The sequence below is a fragment of the Hyperolius riggenbachi genome, chromosome 12 (genome assembly GCF_040937935.1).
Source record: "Hyperolius riggenbachi isolate aHypRig1 chromosome 12, aHypRig1.pri, whole genome shotgun sequence".
In the NCBI taxonomy this organism is placed as follows: domain Eukaryota; kingdom Metazoa; phylum Chordata; class Amphibia; order Anura; family Hyperoliidae; genus Hyperolius; species Hyperolius riggenbachi.
The window spans coordinates 6560179-6582517 of NC_090657.1; the positions used below are offsets into that span (position 1 = coordinate 6560179).

The window sequence follows — 22339 nt, forward strand, 5'->3', positions numbered from 1 at the left end:
GATGGGAGAGCAGCAGCGGGCACAGCAGCAGCAGCAACACAGTGGGTGGTGCCACCCCGCAGGGTCAGGGGAACTGCAGCAGGTTCCTCCGATCCTCTGCCATCCTCCGGCACACCTGGCCAAACCCCCCGCCTCAGCAGCAGCGTGAAGGCCCGCCACTGCCAAGCGCTGCTGCACTTGGTCAGCCTTGGGAAGACCAAGCTGACGGCAACCCATGTGTTGGCCAAACTCCAGGAGCAGGAGAGGATTTGGCTGACCCCCAGAGGCCTCAGAGTCGGAGAGGTGGTGGCCGACAATGGGGCCAATCTGGTTGCCGCAATAGACAGGGGAAACCTGACCCACATCCCCTGTCTTGCCCACGTGCTGAACCTGGTGGTGCAGAAGTTCTTGCGCACCTACCAGGGGATGGGCGAACTGCTGGAAACGGCAAGGAACGTTGTGCGTCACTTCCGGCGCTCGGCTGCAGCCTGTGCGAGCCTGGAAGACGTGCAAAAGGAGCTGGATCTGCCACGCCATCGGCTGATCCTTGACGTTCCGACTCGCTGGAACTCCACCCTGGCGATGTTGGAGCGTCTGGTTGAACAGAAGCACGCTGTCAACCAGTACCTTGCCCTGGCCACTGTTTCCGCCGCTCAGAGAAGGGACAAGACCAGCAACATCCCGTCCATCGTCCCCGATGATGACTGAAGTCACATGCAGCAGGTGTGCTTAGTGCTGGCTCCCTTTCTGCAGGCCACTAACATGGTGAGCAGGGACCATGCTATGGTCTGCGAGTGGGTGCCCCTGGTTTGTCTGCTGAACAGGGCCCTCGATGCTTTGCTGGAACAGGGAGCGGCAGCCTTGGACCAGCAGGAGCGGCAAGCAGCTGCACAGTCCACCTCTGAGGGGGAGGAGGAGGAGGACTTGGTGGAGGTCCCTGACCTTGCTGCTGATGAGGGGGAGCAGCACAGTGCAGCTGAGTTAGTGCGGGGGTGGAGAGAGGATGAGGCTGACGAGGCAGAGGAGGAGGATGAGGACAGCAGCACTGCCGTCGATGTGCCAGCAGACGTGGCCCGCCTCTTCCCAATGGCAGCGCACATGCTGACGTGCCTGCGCAGGGACCCCAGGGTGATCCAGATGAAGCAGAGGGAGGACATCTGGATCAGCATGATGTTGGACCCACGCCTCAAGGGGAAGTTGAGCCAGTTCCTGCCGCCTGCAGGAGGAGACCCAGCGCAACAAATAAGGAGCTTACAGCAGGCCCTTGTTGAGCGCTTGGAGGAAGCCTTCCCCCAGCCTTCCACCCCCACTGTCCAGCAGCCAGCACAGAGGCAGCAGCAGGTGCCTGCATCCAGCAGCAAGCGCCCCACAGACCTGCTGTCTCTCAGCCACGAGCTCTACAGGACTGTAGAGGCTCCGGCAGCAGTGACTAGAGAGGAGGTGCATGCAGCAGCATCCTCCTCCGGTCACAGCCAGCGCCTGACCCGCATGGTGGCTGACTACATGGGGTCCTACAGCGGGCTTGACAGCGATGCCCCTGTTGATCCCATAGAGTATTGGGTCAAGCGCCTGGAGATCTGGAGCGAGCTGGCGCAGTACGCCCTGGAAGTGCTGTCCTGCCCCCCTTCCAGCGTGCTGTCCGAGCGCTGCTTCAGTGCAGCTGGTGGTGTGGTCACCGAGAAACGCTCACGTCTGTCTCACAAGTCTGTGGACAGACTGACGTTTCTCAAGATGAACCAGGTGTGGGTGGAAGGCGAGTTCCTGGCCCCTGTTGTCGGCGAGAGGGGGACATGAACTGGCTAAGAACCATCGTTAATGTGCTTTACCACCTCCTGGCTCCTGCTCACTAAGCCAGCCTGGTTCACTTTGACTATTACGTCGCCTGCAGCCACACATTTTACACCTACAGTGGGCTGCTGTGTACTGCCCTTCTGCTGTCTGTCTGTGTTTCCCACTGCCAGGGTACACAGATTTACCTTCTGCTGCCACTCTGCCACCAGCTATTACGTCAAACAATAGCTATATATCTGTGTAATTTGTTTTACAAACAAAACCAAAAAACCATTAAAAAAAAGGTTTAATTTTTCTGAGGTGCCCAGGTTGAAAACTGTGTTGTCCCAGTTGTGTATTGGACACGATGTGGGCTGCACGACCGCTGTCTGGGACCTCCTGTTGTGTTCATTTACGGCCTGGTATCACCGCTAGGTACCAGGGCTATTATGTCACGCTGCCTGCCTGCTGCCACACTCACACTACTCCTCCATTCCTCCTGCTGCTGCTGTCTGTCTGTGTTTCCCACTGCCAGGGTACACAGAATTACCTTCTGCTGCCACACTGCCACCAGCTATTACGTCAAACAATAGCTGCTCACATTACTCCTCCATTCCTCCTGCTGCTGCTGCTGTCGGTCTGTGTTTCCCACTGCCAGGGTACACAGAATTACATTCTGCTGCCACTCTGCCACCAGCTATTACGTCAAAAAATAGCTATATCTGTGTAATTGGTTGTAAAACCAAAACTACAAAACCATTACAAAAAAAAAGGTTTAATTTTTCTGAGGTGCCCGGGTTGAAAACTGTGTTGTCCCAGTTGTGTATTGGACACGATGTGGGCTGCACGACCGCTGTCTGGGACCTCCTGTTGTGTTTATTTACGGCCTGGTATCACCGCTAGGTACCAGGGCTATTATGTCACGCTGCCTGCCTGCTGCCACACTCACACTACTCCTCCATTCCTCCTGCTGATGCTGCTGTCTGTCTGTGTTTCCCACTGCCAGGGTACACAGAATTACCTTCTGCTGCCAGTCTGCCACCAGCTATTACGTCAAACAATAGCTGCTCACATTACTCCTCCATTCCTCCTGCTGCTGCTGCTGTCGGTCTGTGTTTCCCACTGCCAGGGTACACAGAATTACATTCTGCTGCCACTCTGCCACCAGCTATTACGTCAAACAATAGCTATATATCTGTGTAATTTGTTTTACAAACAAAACCAAAAAACCATAAAAAAAAGGTTTAATTTTTCTGAGGTGCCCGGGTTGAAAACTGTGTTGTCCCAGTTGTGTATTGGACACGATGTGGGCTGCACGACCGCTGTCTGGGACCTCCTGCCTGCTGTGTTTATTTACAGCCCTGGTATCACCGCTAGGTACCAGGGTTATTATGTCACGCTGCCTGCCTCATTGACTGCCTGCTGCCACACACTCATCCTCCTCCTCCTGCTGCTGAATTTACCTCCTGCTGTCTGTGTGTTTCCACTGCCAGGGAGCACATACAATGGCGCTTCCAACATGCGTGCGCCACCAGCTATTTGTTACGCTCAAAAATCGCTGCATTTCTTTAAAAAAAAAAATTGAAAAGAGAAATAAGTGAAGAAGAAGACGATATAGAAGAAGATGAAGAAGATGAAGAAGAAGACGATGAAGAAGAAGAAGATGAAGAAGATGAAGAAGAAGACGATGAAGAAGAAGAAGATGAAGAAGATGAAGATGAAGAAGATGAAGAAGAAGATGAAGAAGAAGATGAAGAAGAAGATGAAGAAGAAGAAGATGAAGAAGAAGATGAAGAAGATGAAGAAGAAGAAGAAGATGAAGAAGGAGAAGAAGAAGAAGATGAAGAAGATGAAGAAGATGAAGAAGAAGATGAAGAAGAAGATGAAGAAGATGAAGAAGATGAAGAAGAAGATGAAGAAGAAGAAGATGAAGAAGATGAAGAAGAAGAAGAAGATGAAGAAGGAGAAGAAGAAGAAGAAGGAGAAGAAGAAGAAGATGAAGAAGAAGAAGAAGAAGATGAAGAAGATGAAGAAGAAGATGAAGAAGAAGATGAAGAAGAAGAAGATGAAGAAGATGAAGATGAAGAAGATGAAGAAGAAGAAGAAGATGAAGAAGGAGAAGAAGAAGAAGATGAAGAAGAAGAAGAAGATGAAGAAGATGAAGAAGAAGATGAAGAAGAAGATGAAGAAGAAGAAGATGAAGAAGATGAAGAAGGAGAAGAAGAAGAAGATGAAGAAGAAGAAGAAGATGAAGAAGAAGAAGAAGATGAAGAAGATGATGAAGAAGATGAAGAAGAAGATGAAGAAGAAGATGAAGAAGATGAAGAAGAAGATGAAGAAGATGAAGAAGAAGATGAAGAAGAAGAAGATGATGATGAAGAAGAAGAAGAAGACAATATAAAAGAAGAAGAAGAAGATGAAGAAGGAGAAGAAGAAGAAGAAGAAGAAGATGAAGAAGAAGATGAAGAAGAAGATGAAGAAGAAGAAGATGAAGAAGATGAAGAAGAAGAAGAAGATGAAGAAGGAGAAGAAGATGAAGAAGAAGAAGAAGAAGATGAAGAAGATGAAGAAGAAGATGAAGAAGAAGATGAAGAAGAAGATGAAGAAGAAGAAGATGAAGAAGATGAAGAAGAAGATGAAGAAGAAGAAGATGAAGAAGAAGAAGATGAAGAAGAAGAAGATGAAGAAGAAGAAGGAGAAGAAGAAGAAGATGAAGAAGAAGAAGAAGATGAAGAAGATGAAGAAGGAGAAGAAGATGAAGAAGAAGAAGAAGATGAAGAAGATGAAGAAGAAGATGAAGAAGAAGATGAAGAAGAAGATGAAGAAGAAGAAGAAGAAGATGAAGAAGATGAAGAAGAAGATGAAGAAGAAGAAGATGAAGAAGAAGAAGGAGAAGAAGAAGAAGATGAAGAAGAAGAAGAAGAAGATGAAGAAGATGAAGAAGAAGATGAAGAAGAAGATGAAGAAGAAGAAGATAAAGAAGATGAAGATGAAGATGATGAAGGAGAAGAAGATGAAGAAGAAGAAGAAGATGAAGATGAAGAAGAAGATGAAGAAGAAGATGAAGAAGAAGATGAAGAAGAAGATGAAGAAGAAGATGAAGAAGAAGATGAAGAAGAAGAAGATGAAGATGAAGAAGAAGAAGATGAAGAAGAAGAAGATGAAGAAGAAGAAGATGAAGAAGAAGAAGGAGAAGAAGAAGAAGATGAAGAAGAAGAAGAAGAAGATGAAGAAGATGAAGAAGAAGATGAAGAAGAAGATGAAGAAGAAGAAGATAAAGAAGATGAAGATGAAGATGATGAAGAAGAAGAAGAAGATGAAGAAGGAGAAGAAGATGAAGAAGAAGAAGAAGATGAAGATGAAGATGAAGAAGAAGATGAAGAAGAAGATGAAGAAGAAGATGAAGATGAAGAAGAAGAAGATGAAGAAGAAGAAGATGAAGAAGAAGAAGATGAAGAAGAAGAAGATGAAGAAGAAGAAGATGATGATGAAGAAGATGAAGAAGAAGAAGAAGACAATATAAAAGAAGAAGAAGAAGAAGAAGATGAAGAAGAAGATGAAGAAGAAGATGAAGAAGAAGATGAAGAAGAAGATGAAGAAGAAGATGAAGATGAAGAAGAAGATGAAGAAGAAGATGAAGAAGAAGATGAAGAAGATGATGATGAAGAAGATGAAGAAGAAGAAGAAGACAATATAAAAGAAGAAGAAGAAGATATAGAAGAAGAAGATATAGAAGAAGAAGATATAGAAGAAGAAGAAGAAGATATAGAAGATAAAGAAGAAGAAGAAGAAGAAGTATATACAGTACTGAACAAAATTCTGGACACAACTTCTCTTTTCACCTTTTTTTTTTTTAAAGGAACATCCCCACATAATCACTTGCTGTTGTTACTTGGAAAAAAAGATGTTTCTTGCATCATTCACCCTCAAAACAAGTGTAGGAAGCTATTTAAGGCCAATTCGAATAGTCAGCTCGAATAATGAGCTCGAATACCGACTCGAATAGTGAGCTCGAAGTCCGAGGTCGAATCGAATAGTAAAATTTATTCGACTCGAATATTCGACTGACCTCGAATAATTTACTATTCGAATTCGACCAAATTCGAATTTTGAAAAGGGGTATTTGATCACCACTGGTGGTTAGAGTAAAAATGACCCAATGTGCAATCATCATAACTGTATACTACAAAATAACATTTTCTGGATTATACTCACTTGTCTGGTGGAGTGCTCTGCCCCTTTATTTTATGAAGAATGGCAGCCACATTCCCGGAAAACATCTCCATCTTATCTGGTGGGCTTAACAGCAAAGATTTCCCTTGCATATAGTCATGTCGGACCTAGAGGATTGAAACATCTGTTTTAGTTTTGACATCTTTTCTATCACGGTTAGTATTATGTTCTGAGCAGGGAGAATAATAGGCGGTGGGTTTATAAGAGGGACATATGAAATTCAGTCAATAATGTAGAATGCAATAAAAAGTTAAATCGATGCACCTAAAAGCTTAATAAAGACCTATTTAAAATGGTGAACAAATTATTATTATTATTGATTTATAAAGCGCTAACATATTCCGTGGCGCTGTACAAAGTAAGAAACAAACATGGGGTACATAATACAGACAATGGTGTACAGCAATATACAAGATACATAATTCGTGACAAAATACAAAGATGTAACGATTGGTGTCAGCACACAGAGATCTCTGATTATTGGTGATCTGCAGTATCACCAATAATACAGATGCTATACCTGATTATGTGGTGATCTGCAGAATCACCAATAAAGCTAGTATAGCTTGACACTGGACAACCAATGGGAGATAGTGTTTGGTGTAACAGTAATACGCATGAGAGAGTTCACCCGAGGAGCGGGTGACCCAGACTGTACTGCAGCCGGTGCTCACCTTATGGGCGGATGAGACATACCGCGCTGCAGCCAGGGGGTATATATGTAACACAACAAAGAGAAGGAATACAATAGTGCTGTACAACTGATCACCTGTGGAACGAGTGATTCAGACTGTACTGCAACCGGGTAGTGTTTGGTGCACAGTACAAGGAGGAATGATCCCAGTAAGACTGGACTAAGGATCCTCTGAGGAACAGGTGGAACAGACTGTTTTGCAGCCTAGGAGTAATTGATACAGTTGGTGCTGTAGCCTAAGTGACACAGACTGTACTGCAGCCTAGGAGCAAATGACACAGACAGTACTGCAGCCTGTGGATACCGGAAGAACAGGTATCCCAAACTAGCAGCAGTATCCTACACCTGAATGATTGGTGTAAGATTCCCTCACCAGTGGCAGGGCCCACTGATGGGGGTGCGAGGTCAGACAGGCAGAGTTAGCAACGAGCGGACAGAAACAGTACAGAAGCGGAAGACTAATTCAACGTCAAGGACAGGCGGGGTTGGCAATGTGAATCAGATAGGCTGAGGTACAGAATCGACAAACGGAAGAATAGTCAGAGCAAGCCAAAGGTCATAACAAATAAACAATGCAATAGAACTTTAATGCTATCAACAGAATCTGGCTAAGTGTGGATCCCCAGCTCCGGCTGGTTGTAGCACACTTTGGGATCTGACTGGGGTCTGAGCGCTAACACACTATAGCATTCGCAATAGCAGACGCGGAGCTACTGACAGGCCTGCTCTATATATACTCAGCATGCTCCATAGCGCCGCTCCAGCCAATCCAGACACTAGCTGGAGTCAGCTGACCGCATGATCAGCTGACTCCCCTCTTAGCTGCATGAAGGCCCTGTCGCTCTGCTCGCGCGCGCGTAGCCCTTAACCTGTAAGCAATGGAAGGACCAGGCATAACCCAAGCATGTAACCGCGCGGCAGAGGCCGCCGGTTGATACACGGAGATAGCCGCCATGCCGCTTGTCTCAGCGGCGGCATCTCCGCTATCCCTTACAAAAGAATGATACAAAATACAGAATACAAAATATAGTTTACAGTACTGGAAGAGTTGAGAAACTTCACTTGCTATCTATGCAAAAGAGCTTTGGTGGAACACAGTTTGTTTTCTGAAGCACTTGAGCAAATAAGAAACCATGAGAGAAGGGTTGATATAAGGTTTTACTGCAGGAAGGTTCAAAGGGTCATTATTTCTGTTTTGTTTTATAGTTTTAAATACAGTGTAGTTTGAAAACTGCAGATATCACAGAATGATGCGATTTTATAAAAATGAAATAAAATTAAAAAAAAGCTATATAACCGTAAATAGAAAAAAGAGACTATTTTCTTTGTTACTTATGTTCTATTCATTATCCCTGCTTCACATACAATTCATTATATCATAAGGTTTTTTTTTTACGCTTCCAGTTTGCTATAACTTATGCTTTGTTACCCAAGGCCCTGTTTTGATTAAAATTAGTAGTACCAACTTTAAACATTTTACTTATTCAAAAACGATTTTTTTGCTCTTCTCTGTAGCAGTAACTGAAAATAAAAATAAGAGGCTCTTTTCTTTGTTGCTAATGTTCTGTTCATTATCTGCACTACACATGCAATTCATTATATCATACTTTTTTTTTTTGCTTCAGGTTAGTTTTAAGTATACTTTCTTTCCATGTACTGTATGCGGCCCCTTTATTGCATGCGTAATGTGCTTTTCCTGTGTTTACAGGGTACACAATGCAACACCGGACTGTGAAATAATTCAATATAGAGTGCTATCACCCAAGGACTTGCCAGCCCTTAGTTACTTATCTCGGTCGGTGTCTGATATGAACACCAAACTACATGTAATCATCACATTGGCAATCCGTTAAGCTATGCGGAAAATATGTCAATTTGTGTTGCAACTTACCTGAACTTCTTTTAAACCTATCACGTGCAAATTTAGCATTGTTGTTAGCGGTGGCGTAGCTAAGGAGCTGTGGGCCGTGGTGCAAGTTTTACATGGGGCCCCCTAAGCAGTCTATACATAACACATGATACGGCGCACCAAAACCTGCCAATGGCAACTACAGTGTCACAGGTGCAAGAAGGGAATGGGGAGCAGCTTGTTACTGATTACTCCCAAGCACTCTATACATAGCAATCCCTGCCAATGGCAACTACAGTGTCAGAGGTGCAAGAAGGGGATGGGGAGCAGTTTGTTAATGATTACCACTATTCAAAGCATCTATAGAAGTGATTATTATGAGCACAGGACCAATAGAGAGCTAATACTGAAGTTGAGGGAGGGCCCCTCGGGGCCCCGATGCAGTCGCAACCTCTGCACCCCCTATTGCTACGCCCCTGGTTGTTAGTGACATTACTGTAATTTTCCAGGAAAAAGAAAATAATCAGCCAAGATCTGAACTCTTATATTCGAGCTTTAGTTCACAGTGTTTGGGTATTTGGGTAATTTAACCATCACACCAAACATGCTAGTAGATTGTATATGTGGCTATATTGAGCAGGCAAGTTGCAATCACAATCATGCAGTGAACAAAGTTTCAGGTGTTAGGAGAAAAAAAGTTACACATGTCGGACAGTGAAGAAAACCACAGCTTGCAGGTTCATTTTTAAAAGAGCTGGGTTCTAATCCTGGCGTCGGCTCCTTGTGACCTTCCTTGGACAAGTCACTTGATCAATCGCTGTCTCAGCTTCCCAAACGTATAGGGCTACATTAAAACTCATAACTGGTACAAATGCTGAGCATCTTGCTGGCCCTTCTGATGAATCTTCTCTATAGAGAACCTGTCCTGCCTGGGACAGATGATTCCTAAAACATTCTTTCTTCATACACTGCAAACAAGACTGTATACTTCTTTTGGCCTCCTCAAGGACACTGGCCAGGCCTCAGACTTGTCTAGGAATCAAACTGCTTGTGATCTCTGTTAGATATAGCCTAATGATTATGCTCTCTGGTTTCGTAACACTTACAAGGTTGGGTTCTCCATGCCCCACTTGAACTTTTTATTTAAACTTCCTAAAAACCTATCACAAAAAGAATTAGACTAGATTTGACCTCCTATATCAATGATTCAGTGCACGGTAGTTTGGTAAGTTAACCACTACACCAAACAAACTGATAAAACACTGGCTACATGATTGCACTTTGACTGCTCAATATAGCCACATATAGAATCACGCAGGCTCAAGTATAAGGGAATAAAGTTACAGGGCGTTTGCAGTGAAGGAGCCATAGCTCGCAGGTTAATTACTCCGAAGGTCAGCGTAACCATTACGAGAATTCCTGAAAGACCCAGGTTCTAATCCTGACGTCGGCTCCTTGTGACCTTGGACAAGTCACTTAATCACGTGCTGTCCCAGCTTCCCAAACGTATAGGGCTACATTAAAACTCCTAACTGGTATAAATGCTGAGCATCTTGCTGGCACTTCTGATGAATCTTCTCTATAAAGAAGCTGTCCCTTCCAGGACTGCTGATCCCTAAAACATTCTTTCTTCATACGCCGACGGCAAGACATTATGCTTCTTCTGGCCTCCTCAAGGACATTGGCCTAGGCCTTGAGACTTGTCTAGGATGGGACTTGAACACCCAACTGCATGTGATCTCTGTGTTAGGTATCCTGATAGCTTAACCATTCAGCTATCTCTAACACTTATGAGATTAGGTTCTCCATGCCGTACTTGAATTTCCTTAAAATCTATCAGTTTCTAGGGAAAAGAATTAGCCAAGATTTGAACTCATATATATTTCATTCAGTGCATAATAGTTTGGTGATTTAACCACTACACCAAACATGCTAGTGGAGTTCTGCCTGCATGATGGCATATGTGGCTGTATTGAGCAGTCAAGGGGCAATAACAAAGGCCACTGTCCTCCTCAAGGACGCTGGCCAGGACTTGAGACTTATCTAGGATGGGGCTTGAACACCCAACTGCATGTGATCTCTGTGTTAGATAACCTAATAGCTTAACCACTAAGCTATCGCTAACACTTATGAGATTTTGTTCTCTATGCCCTATTTGAGCTTCCTTAAAATCTATCAATTTCTGGGGGAAAGAATTAGCCAAGATTTGAACTCAAATATATATAATTCAGTGCATAGTAGTTTGGTGATTTAACCACTACACCACACATGCTAGTGAAGTTCTGCCTACATGATGGCATATGTGGCTGTATTGAGCAGTCAAGGAGCAATAACAAAGGCCAATGTCCTCCTCAAGGACACTGGCCAGGCCTTGAACACCCAACTGCATGTGATCTCTGTGTTAGGTAACCCGATAGCTTAACCACTCAGCTATCTCTAACACTTATGAGATTAGGGTCTCCATGCCCTACTTGAACTTCTTTAAAATCTATCAGTTTCTGGGGGAAAGAATTAGCCAAGATTTGAACTCAAATATATATAATTCAGTGCATAGTAGTTTGGTTATTTAACCACTACACCAAACATGCTAGTGGAGCTCTGCCTGCATGATGGCATATGTGGCTCTATTGCGCAGTCAAGGAGCAATAACAAAGTTTCAGGTATAAGGGGAATAAAGTTACATGGCTCAGTCAGTGAAGGTGCCATAGCTCGCAGGTTAATTACTCCGAAGGTCAGCGTAACCATTACGAGAATTCCTGAAAGACCCAGGTTCTAATCCTGGCGTCGGCTCCTTGTGACCTTGGACAAGTCACTTAATCACGTGCTGTCCCAGTTTCCCAAACGTATAGGGCTGCATTAAAACTCATAACTGGTACCAATGCTGAGCATCTTGCTGGCACTTCTGATGAATCTTCTCTAGAAAGAAGCTGTCCTTTCCAGGACAGCTGATCCCTAAAACATTCTTTCTTCTATATGCCGACAGCAAGACATTATCCTTCTTCTGGCCTCCTCAAGGACATTGGCCTAGGCCTTGAGACTTGTCTAGAATGGGACTTGAACACCCAACTGCTTGTGATCTCTGTGTTAGGTATCCTGATAGCTTAACCATTCAGCTATCTCTAACACTTATGAGATTAGGTTCTCCATGCCTTACTTGAATTTCCTTAAAATCTATCAGTTTCTAGGGAAAAGAATTAGCCAAGATTTGAACTCATATATATTTAATTCAGTGCATAATAGTTTGGTGATTTAACCACTACACCAAACATGCTAGTGGAGTTCTGCCTGCATGATGGCATATGTGGCTGTATTGAGCAGTCAAGGAGCAATAACAAAGGCCACTGTCCTCCTCAAGGACACTGGCCAGGCCTTGAACACCCAACTGCATGTGATCTCTGTGTTAGGTATCCTGATAGCTTAACCATTCAGCTATCTCTAACACTTATGAGATTAGGTTCTCCATGCCCTACTTGGACTTCCGTAAAATCTATCAGTTTCTGGGAAAAAGAATTAGCCCAGATTTGAACTTCTATATATATAATTCAATGTATAGTAGTTTGTTGAGTTAACCACCACACCACACATGCTAGTGGAGTTTTGCCTGCATGATGGCACATGTGGCTCTATTGAGCAGTCAAGGAGCAATAACAAAGGCCACTGTCCTCCTCAAGGACACAGGCTAGGCCTTGAACACCCAACTGCTTGTGATCTCTGTGTTAGGTAACCCAATAGCTTAAACACTAAGCTATCTCTAACACTTATGAGAGTTTGTTCTCCATGCCCTACTTGAACTTCTTTAAAATCTATCAGTTTCTGGGGAAAAGAATTAGCCAAGATTTGAACTCATATAATTCAGTGCTCCGTAGTTTGTTGAGTTAACCACTACACCACACATTCTAGTGGAGTTCTGCCTGCATAATGGCATATTGAGCAGTCAAGGAGCAATAACAAAGGCCAGTGTCCTCCTCAAGGACGCTGGCCAGGCCTTGAGACTTGTCTAGGATGGGGCTTGAACACCCAACTGCTTGTGATTTTTGTGTTAGGTAACCCAATAGCTTAACCACTAAGCTATCTCTATCACTTATGAGATTTGGGTCTCCATGCCCTACTTGAACTTCCTTAAAATCTATCAGTTTCTGGGGAAAAGAATTAGCCAAGATTTGAACTCATATATATATATATATAATTCAGTACATAGTAGTTTGGTGATTTAACCACTACACCAAATATGGTAGTGGAGTTCTGTCTGCATGATGGCATATGTGGCTCTATTGAGCAGTCAAGGAGCAATAACAAAGTTTCAGGTATGAGGGAAAGAAGTTATATGGCTCAGTCAGTGAAGGAGCCATAGCTCGCAGGTTAATTACTTCGAAGGTCAGCGTAACCATTACGAGAATTCCTGAAAGACCCAGATTCTAATCCTTGCATCGGCTCCTTGTGACTTTGGACAAGTCACTTAATCACGTGCTGTCCCAGCTTCCCAAACGTATAGGGCTACATTAAAACTCATAACTGGTACAAATGCTGAGCATCTTGCTGGCACTTCTGATGAATTCTTCTCTATAAAGAAGCTGTCCCTTCCAGGACAGCTGTATTCCTAAAACATTCTTTCTTGATACACCATTGGCAGGACTTTATCCTTCTTGTGGCCCTCCTGAAGGACACTGGCCAGGACTTGAGACTTGTCTAGGATGGGACTTGAAAACCCAACTGCTTGTGATCTCTGTGTTAAGTAACCCGATAGCTTAACCATTCAGCTATCTCTAACACTTATGAAATTGTGCTCTCTATGCCCTACTTGAACTTTCTTAAACCCTATCACTTTCTGGGGAAAAGAAAAGCATCAGCTAAGGTTTGAACTCATATATCAATGAGTCACCACTGCACAGCAGTTTGGTGATTTAACCACTACACCAAGCAGGCTATTAAAGCTTTGATTGCATGATGGTATAATTGGCTACATTAAGCAGTCAATGTGCAACAACAAAGTTTCAGGTATAAGGAAAAAAAGTTATACTGTGTTATCAGTGAAGAAGCCATAGCTTGCAGGTTAATTACTCTGAAGGTCAACGTACCCATTACGAGAATTCCTGAAAGACCCAGGCTCTAATCCTGGCGTCGGCTCCTTGTGACCTTGGACAAGTCACTTAATCACGTGCTGTCCCAGCTTCCCAAACGTATAGGGCTACATTAAAACTCATGATTGGTACAAATGCTGAGCATCTTGCTGGCACTTCTGATGAATCTTCTCTATAAAGAAGCTGTCCCTTCCAGGACAGCTGCGATTCCTAAAACATTATTTCTTCGTACGCCATTGGCAAGACTATATCCTTCTTCTGATCCTCCTCAAGGACACTGGCCAGGCCTTGAGACTTGTCTAGGATGGGACTTGAACACCCAACTGCTTGTGATCTCTGTGTTAGGTAACCCGATGGCTTAACCATTCAGCTATCTATAACACTTATGAAGTTGTACTCTCCATGCCCTACTTGAACTTTCTTCAACCATATCACTTTCTGGGATAAAGAAAAGCATAAGCTAAGATTAGAACTCATGTATCAATGATTCACCACTGCACAGCAGTTTGGTGATTTAACCACTACACCAAACATGCTATTAAAGTGATGACTGCATGATGGTATAATTGGCTATATTAAGCAGTCAAGGTGCAACAACAAAGTTTCAGGTATAAGGGAATAACGTTATAGGCTGTTGTCACACAAACATTCTTTCTTCATACGCCATTGGCAAGACATTATCCTTCTTCTGGCCCTCCTCACGGACACTGGCCAGGCCTTGAGACTTGTCTAGGATGGGATATGAACAGCCAACTGCATGTGATCTCTGTGTTAGGTAACCTGATGGCTTAACCACTCAGCTATCTGTAACACTTACAAAAGTGCATTCTCCATGCCCTACTTGAACTTCCTTAAACCCCTATCACTTTCTGGGAAAAAAGGCCTTGAGACGCATACGAGAGGAATCGGTGCCGGTAGACTTGGGCGCAGGATAAAGACGATATATGGCTGATCCTGCTGCTGCACAAGTCCCACCCGTGTTAGATACTATTCCCCCTCCAGGCTGCCATGGATGGTGGTGAATTAAATAATTTGGCTTCCAGCAATTGCTGGAGGCCAAATTATTGTGTTTTGAAAGTAGCTTCAGCTCCTCCGTCTTCTGACGGCACCAAAGTTACATCCAAGCCTCCTGCGCTGGATTCACTGTGTTTGTTTGAGACTTGTCTAGGCTGGGACTTGAACACCCAACTGCTTGTGATCTCTGTGTTAGGTTTCCCAATAGCTTAACCATTCCACTATCTCTAAGGGCTCTTTCACACTAGAGGCTGCGGTAGAAAAAGCTGAAACTCAGCCTTTTGCTTAACGCCAATACAAAGTGTTTTCAAAGCGTTCTACAGCTCATATGAAAACGTCCTTTTTTTTTTTTCTTCTATAAAAATAAGTGAACAAGTCAGCTGTAAAACGCTTTGAAAACGCTTTGAAAACGCTGAAGTTGGCGTTTTCCATTGACTATCATTGAAACGCCAACAGCCAACTTCGGCTGTAAACAGCCCTGAAAAAGCTCCTGGGAGCGTTAAAACGCAACGCTCCAAAACGCCGAGTTAGATGTGAAAGTTAAAATGAAAGTCTATGGACTTTCATTTTACCTTGGAAAACGCCAACTTCGGCTGTGGCGTTAAAATGCCGAAAAAGTCCTCTGGTGTGAAAGGGCCCTGACACTTATGAAGTTGTGCTCTCCATGCCCTACTTAAACTTCCTTAAACCTTATCACTTTCTGCGAACAAAGAAAAGCATCAGCTAAGATTTGAACTCATATATCAACCATTCAGTGCAAAGCATTTGGTGATTTAACCACTACACCAAACATGCTAGTAGAGTGTTGACTGCATGATGGTATAATTGGCTATAAAGTTACACGGCTTAGAGAAGCAGCCATAGCTTGCAGGTTAATTACTATGAAGGTCAGTGTAACCATTATGATAATTCCTGAATCCCAGTGTTGGGTCCTTGTGACTTCAGACAAGTCACTTAATCACGTGCTGGCTGGCACTTCATACGAATATTCTCTATAACAGAAGCTGTCCTGCCCAGGACATTTAATTCCTAAAAGATTCTTTCTTCATACGCCGTCAGCAAGACAGGTTTTGAGACTTGTATAGGATTGGACTTGAACACCAAACTGCTTGTGATTTTTGTGTTAGGATTCGGAAACCCAAGTGCTTAACTGTTAAGCTATCTCTAACACTGATGGAGAGCTAACTATACAAAATGGATGAGCAATTCCCTAGATTAGCATAGAATAAAACTATATTAAAACATAATCAAATTCAAAATGAGGGTCATTCTTTGTCTATAAGAGCGAGAGAGATTTTGCAAAAAAGCAAAATCATCATGGTGCAGTAATACACTGCATGCAGTGGTATAACTGGACAACTTGTGTGTATACCCTGGACTTGAGGCATACTGTCCATGGAAAGTACGCCTCACTGATTTCGGTGCACCGCGGTGTGAGTTCTCGGGCAAAAGTGCAGTGTTATCATTAACAACCACACAGAGTGTAGAAGCAGCCAAAACTATTCTATCTTCTTTTGTCAGCCAGGATTATATTCCTAGTTTTGTTTTTATAGTAACTGAGACCTCCAAGGAACGTCTTTCGCAATTTAACACAATAGTCATTATCAAACTTTTTGTTAATATTCCTGCAGATCTCTGCACATTTCTTGATTGTCACTTCTAATCCAGATACAGTGTGTCTACAGTATGTTATTTCTGGAGCCTCTGTGGGCCCCAGGAGGTAAATTTACTGTAGCTGCATAAATGAGCACAGTGTGCATGCTAGCACACACCTCTGCTCATTACCCCCCATCCTAACTACACTAACTGGTGAACCCTTACTGGGGTCTAATCTCTCCCCATGCAGAGATCATCAAGCAGGAAGCACGCTGGGGTAACTATCTCACACTTGTCCTCGTTCCACTGAAGCATCCTACTTGCCGATCTCTTGTTGGGAGGTTATGCACTGAGGGCCTAATACTGGGGAGAAATCTAGCTACCTATATTAGGTTGTAGTACTGGGGGCACATCTGGCTACCTATACTTGGGCAACCTACCTAATATTTGGGGCATATCTGGCTACCTATGCTAGGGCAACCTACCTAATATTTGGGGCATATCTGGCTACCTATACTGGGGAGATGGGCTACCTAATGCTGGGGGCACATCTGGCTACTTTTACTATGGGGAACTACCTAATGCTGGGGGCACATCTGGCTACTTTTACTATGGGGGACTACCTAATGCTGGGGGCACATCTGGCTTAAGGGATATAATTTACCCATTCTCATCAATTTTATTTTTTTTTAGATTTATCAACTTTTTTTTTTTTACTATAGCTTTTTCCATACGTCAAAGAACTCTTCCTCATAGCATGTAACTTTCTGCTCTTGTTTATTAGGGACGGTTTCCCACCTAATGCTGTGGAGGGCACACATAGCCTTCCTTGTTATACTTCTGTAGAGTGGCATTATCCAACCAAAAAGCTGGCATTTTTCGGATACATAACCTAAACTTATTAGTTGATCTTGAAAACTCTCCACTTGAGTGTGGGCAATTTGCTCGCCTGTAAGAACATTTTCCATTTCAAGAGCTGTATTATCCAAAGGGGTAAATACATACATATTCTCAAGGCTGCTATAGTTATTGAAGATGAAGCAAACAATCATTTGAATGCTATTAGCACCACTGAGTCCAGATATGTTGCTGCCTTCAGAAATGGTCTTCCAAAAATAGGGCTGGTGCACACCAAGCGTTTTTGGTAGCGTTTTCAAAACCGCTGCCGCCTGTGAAAACGCTTGGCTAATGTATCTCTATGGGATGATGCACACCAGCGGTTTGTGGTTTTTAGCAAACAGCAAATGTGCCTCCTGCAGCATTTTTGTGGTTTGCAGATGCGTTTCTGCCTCAATGTTAAGTAAAGGAAAGTGGAAAAACGCAAGATCAGAGCTGTTTTCCAGGCGTGTTTGTTACAGACTGTTCAGTAACAGCTTTACTGTAACAATATCATGTAATCTGCTACACAAAAAAATGCTACACAAAACCGCAAAACGCTTCATAATAATAAGAGAAAACGCTTCAAAAATCACCAGCGTTTTGCGGATCTGCTGGCGGTTTTTGGTGTGCACTAGGCCTAAGGGCTGGTGCACACCAGAGCGGTTCTGGAGCGTTTTTTTTAAACGCTTGCAGGGGGAAAACCGCTTGGCTAAAGAAAGTGAATGGGCTGGTGCACACCAGAGCGGCTCGTTTTTTCCACAAACGCAAACTCGGGGGCTGCAGCATTTTTTAGATTTCTGAGGTGTTTCTGCCGCAATGTTACGTGTAAGAAAGTGGAAGATCGATCTGAAAAACGCTAGATCAGAGTGGTTTTCCAGGCGTTTTTGTTACAGAAGCTGTTCAGTAACAGCTTTACTCAGGGACGGATCTAGACCAAGTTGCGCCTGGGGCAAGGTCAGGTTTTGGCGCCTAAAGGTCAGGTTTTGGCGCCTAAACTGCCATTCCCCATCCAGTTTTAGCACCTAAAGGTCAGGTTTTGGCACCTAAAGAGCAGGTTTTAGCGCCTAAACTGCCATTCCCCATCCAAATTTTGCCGCCTTTTTAAGAATTCAACAAACTGCGCCTGGGGCAAGATACCCGCCTGCCCCCTGCCCCCCCCCTCCCCTAGATCCGTCCCTGGCTTTACTGTAACAATATATGAAATCTGCTATACAAAATGCTCCAAAAACCACTAGGCATGTTTAGAAAACCTCTCTATCCATGCCTAGAATCGCTCTGAAATCTGCTCCAAACACCTCTAGCGTTTTGCAGATCTGCTAGAGGTTTTTGGTGTGCACTGGGCCATAGTCTCAATACTACACACAATCCTCAGCACAGCAAAGCACATGACATATGAGTGGACTAGCACCACAGTGCAATTTCACATTGTCCAGCAGAAGTTATCCCCCGTGGTAGCAGGTGGTCTTGTGTTCACAAACCTCAAGCCACAGGTGCAGAATCCAGGCTGCTCAAGCCCACAAGGACAAGAAGTCAAGATGTGGTCTGCATGTTATCAGGTGGAAATAAAATGCTTTATTGAATCAGGCATAAAATCCATACACCAACTTGCTGACATGTTTCGGAACCACGTCATCCTTAAAGTGGATACGAGATAAACTTTTACTCATTGCATAATTGTGTTCCTTTCATATAGTTTATAGGGCATTCCTCAAGCCAAATACTTTTTTGTTTTGTTTTAATACTCTAATTCCCTATAAACTAAACACAGCTTTTCAGAGAGCCTTGGCATTTTCAGACAGTAGCAAGGGCTCATGAAACCTCAGTCTGGGCAGGAGGAGGGGGAGGTTACTAGCCAGAGATTTCAGAGGCAGAGGGGGGGAGGGAGGAGGAGAGGGGACTGAATTTACACACAGGCAAGCTGATAGCATCTCCAGCCCTCAGCCTGTGACAATGTGACAAACAGAACATGGCTGCCCTCATTGTATCACAGGGAGAAATAATCATGCACTTTTGAAGCTGTTTGCTGCTAGATATGCTGTGTAAACTATCTAAACTTTAGATAAGATATATAGACAAGTTACTTGTTATAGTTCGTTTTTCATCTCGGATCCACTTTAAAGGATCACTGTCGATTCACATGTTTTTTAACCCTGGGATTGAGACAGTTCCTGAAGTCCTCCTAAATAATAATGTATATATAACGATTGGTGTTAGCAAGAACAAAGTTTCTGATCTGCAGAATCACCAATAATACAGATATATACCTGATTATATGATGATCTGCAGAATCACCAATAATACAGATATATAGATACTGATGTGTTAGCTGAGCAATGCTAATATGCCACTAAGAAGTGACGTAATCTAATCACACTTTAATGCACTAAGTGTAGTGATTGGTGTAACAGCAGTACTGGCAGTATTTGCACTACCTCACCAGAGGAGCTGGTGGGCACTACCCGTACTGAACCTCTCACCAGAGACAGGCGGTCCCTGGTGAGAGTAGAATGGTCAGACAGATCAGATCGGCAACAGACAGACAGGTCAGGTACAGAATCAACAGACAGAGACAGAACGAGTATCAGGCAAGGTTTGGCAACAGGATTAGATGGGCAGAGGTACAAAATCAGGAGACAGAGACAGAATGGTAATCAGGCTAGGTTTGGCAACAGGATCAGATAGGCACAGGTACAGAATCGCTGAGAGTGAGATTGGTAAGAACTAGCCAGAGTCATACACAGATAATCAAGCAATAATAACAGTAGTAATAATAATTCCTAGTCTTGTGTGAAATTCCTGGTCTCCTCCCAGATCAAAGCACACCGGATACTAGTCTAAGGTCTGAGCGCTAACACGTATGTATTCGCAACAGCAGACAAATTGCAAGTGAAGCCGAGAGACTTAAGAAGCGGAGGAGACCCCCAAGGCACGCCCACCAGCCACGGCCAATCAGGAGCGGCGAGCGAGCCCTCTGACGTCAGCCGACCAGCCGGTCAGCTGACGCGCCTCCTCCTGGCATAAAGATCCTGACGGTGAGCGCGTGCATGCGCTAATGTACCCGAGTCCAGCAGAGACACGCGTCCTCGGCGTACTAGACGCCTGGGACGCGGAAAAATCATCAGGCAGGGACCCAGCAACGACCGCGGTGGGTCCACCGCACCCGACATGCGATTACTCCCCACACCCGTCCTCAGCGTGCTAGACGCACGAGGCGCAGGGAGACTGGCGGGCAGAGAACCAGAAGCAGCTGCAGTGGTACTGCTATCCACCGCAGCTGACATGTCACTATTCATTACAATTTTTTTGATAGAAACCAGATACTTGAATGATAATGCATTATGCGGATTGCAGTCCGCTTCCTCAGATCAAATAACAAAAGTGTCTCAATACTAGCGATTTGCAAGCAGGAAGCGCCTCTAGGTAGATATGATGCTGTGATTATAGAGAACAGGAAAGTAGAGCCAGAAGGGGGCAAGCTTGGGCTGGAAAAGCCTCTAGGCGCTCCCTGCTGGCAAATCACTATTATTGAGACACTTTTGTTATTTGATCTGAGGAAGCGGACTGTGATCCCCGAAACGCGTTATCATTCAAGTATCTGGTTTCTATATAAAAAAAGAATATTACTTTTTTTGGGCTACCCCCTTCTTTTAGAGGTAAGCCTATTTATGCATGTTTTATACAGCTTGAATTATCCATTCCACACATCACAGCTTGGGGCTCCTCCTTGTAATGATCCGCGCTGGTGTCTGCACAGGCAGACAGCTGTTTGACCATTGTTTAGGTCTGAGTGCTGCAGGTCTCTGGAAAAGAGACCTGTCTTCACTCTGTAAGTTTCAGAGTTGCTCTGCTGGTGAGGAATTTGCATCCACTTGTCATGCAAATTGCTTAGTTGCTTCCTTTGATGGTTTGCAGTATAAATACCTTTTGCTCCCAGAATTCCCTGCTGGTCATGATGGTTTGTTCCTGTTAACTTGCCTGGAGTCTCAGCCCTCTGCTCATTGTTGGCTATTATTGCTAGCTTAGAGTAGATTCTCTTTGGGAGTGCTCCTTGCATTCCTGTTTAGTGCAGTCAGGATTGTGTATATTTGTACTGCCTATTCTGTCGTGTCTTGTTCTTGCGATTGCGCTGTCGCCAGCGGTTGGTGGGAGCAAATCGTTCTGTCTTTCCCTTGCGATTGTCTTGTCGCCAGCGGCGGTCGACAGGAAATCGTTTTGTCTGTTGGGATCGCATTCGCCCTAGCGGTAGTGGCGGTGGTTCCTTCTGTACTCTGTCTGGGAGTGTAGGCCAGAGCTGCGGTTGCTACTGGTTATTCCTTCTGTCTGTCTTGTCTGGAATGAACGTTCGCGTTCTTTAATAATTTTCCTGTTTTATTGGTTAGTTCGGGTTGGTGCGTTTTGTCTCTGTTGCGCTTTTCATGCGGAGACCGCGCCATTAGCGTGTTTTGTCGCTGTTGCGCTTTTCGTGCGGCGACCGCGCTTAGGCCCGGTTCACATTATCGCTCCCTGTCCGTATCCGCCTGATCGGATCCGGACCGTATACTGTACAAACGGAACGTACGTTCCGTATAGCAATGCAAAGGCTATGCGGACGTTCACACGCGTCCGTTCCGTACAGTACGGAGCCAGACCAGATCCGGACTCCGGACACTTTTCCAAAATGCGCTATTTTTTGGTCCAGCTCATCCGGCCCACGCACCCGGACCGGAGCCTGACTGCACCATCCGGATATAGAAAACCAATGGGAAACGGAAGCACAGAACACACTGGCTACAAACACCTGACGTTCTACCCCACTTCCTATGCGTATTTATAGCGGCCATTTCGGATGTGGACACATGGGCCCAGCATGTCTGGAGTGGAGCAGCAGTGACACACGTGCTGGAGCTGTTTTGGCAGTATGTCGGGAGGTGGAGGTGAGGCCTACAGCGGAGGACCTGATTCTACAGCACCTGTAGAATCAGGTCCTCCGCTGTAGGCCTCACCTCCACCTCCCGACATACTGCCAAAACAGCTCCAGCACGGATCCGGTCCGTTTGCATCAGGACTGCTTCAGGCTGCCATCCGGATCCGTGGGGAGAAAAAAAAAAACAACAACAAACTACCTTAAAATTTGTTGGGGTCTGCAGAAGGTGCACCTGGTGCACCACCAGGTGCACCTTCTGCAGACCCCAACAAATTTTAAGGTGGTTTGTTGTTGTTTTTTTTTTTCTCCCCACGGATCCGGATGGCAGCCTGAAGCAGTCCTGA

The 22339-nt window shown here is 44.4% G+C and overlaps 1 protein-coding gene across 1 annotated transcript in view; it reads right to left on the reverse strand.

Annotated features, from left to right (window-relative positions):
* The window catches only part of MYO15B (myosin XVB), a 201390-nt gene that overhangs the window by 21011 nt on the left and 158040 nt on the right, over nt 1-22339 (reverse strand). Inside the window, exon 39 of the mRNA XM_068262697.1 lies at nt 5965-6089. Coding sequence (XP_068118798.1) covers nt 5965-6089 — 125 coding nt within the window. The remainder of the gene's footprint in view (nt 1-5964; nt 6090-22339) is intronic.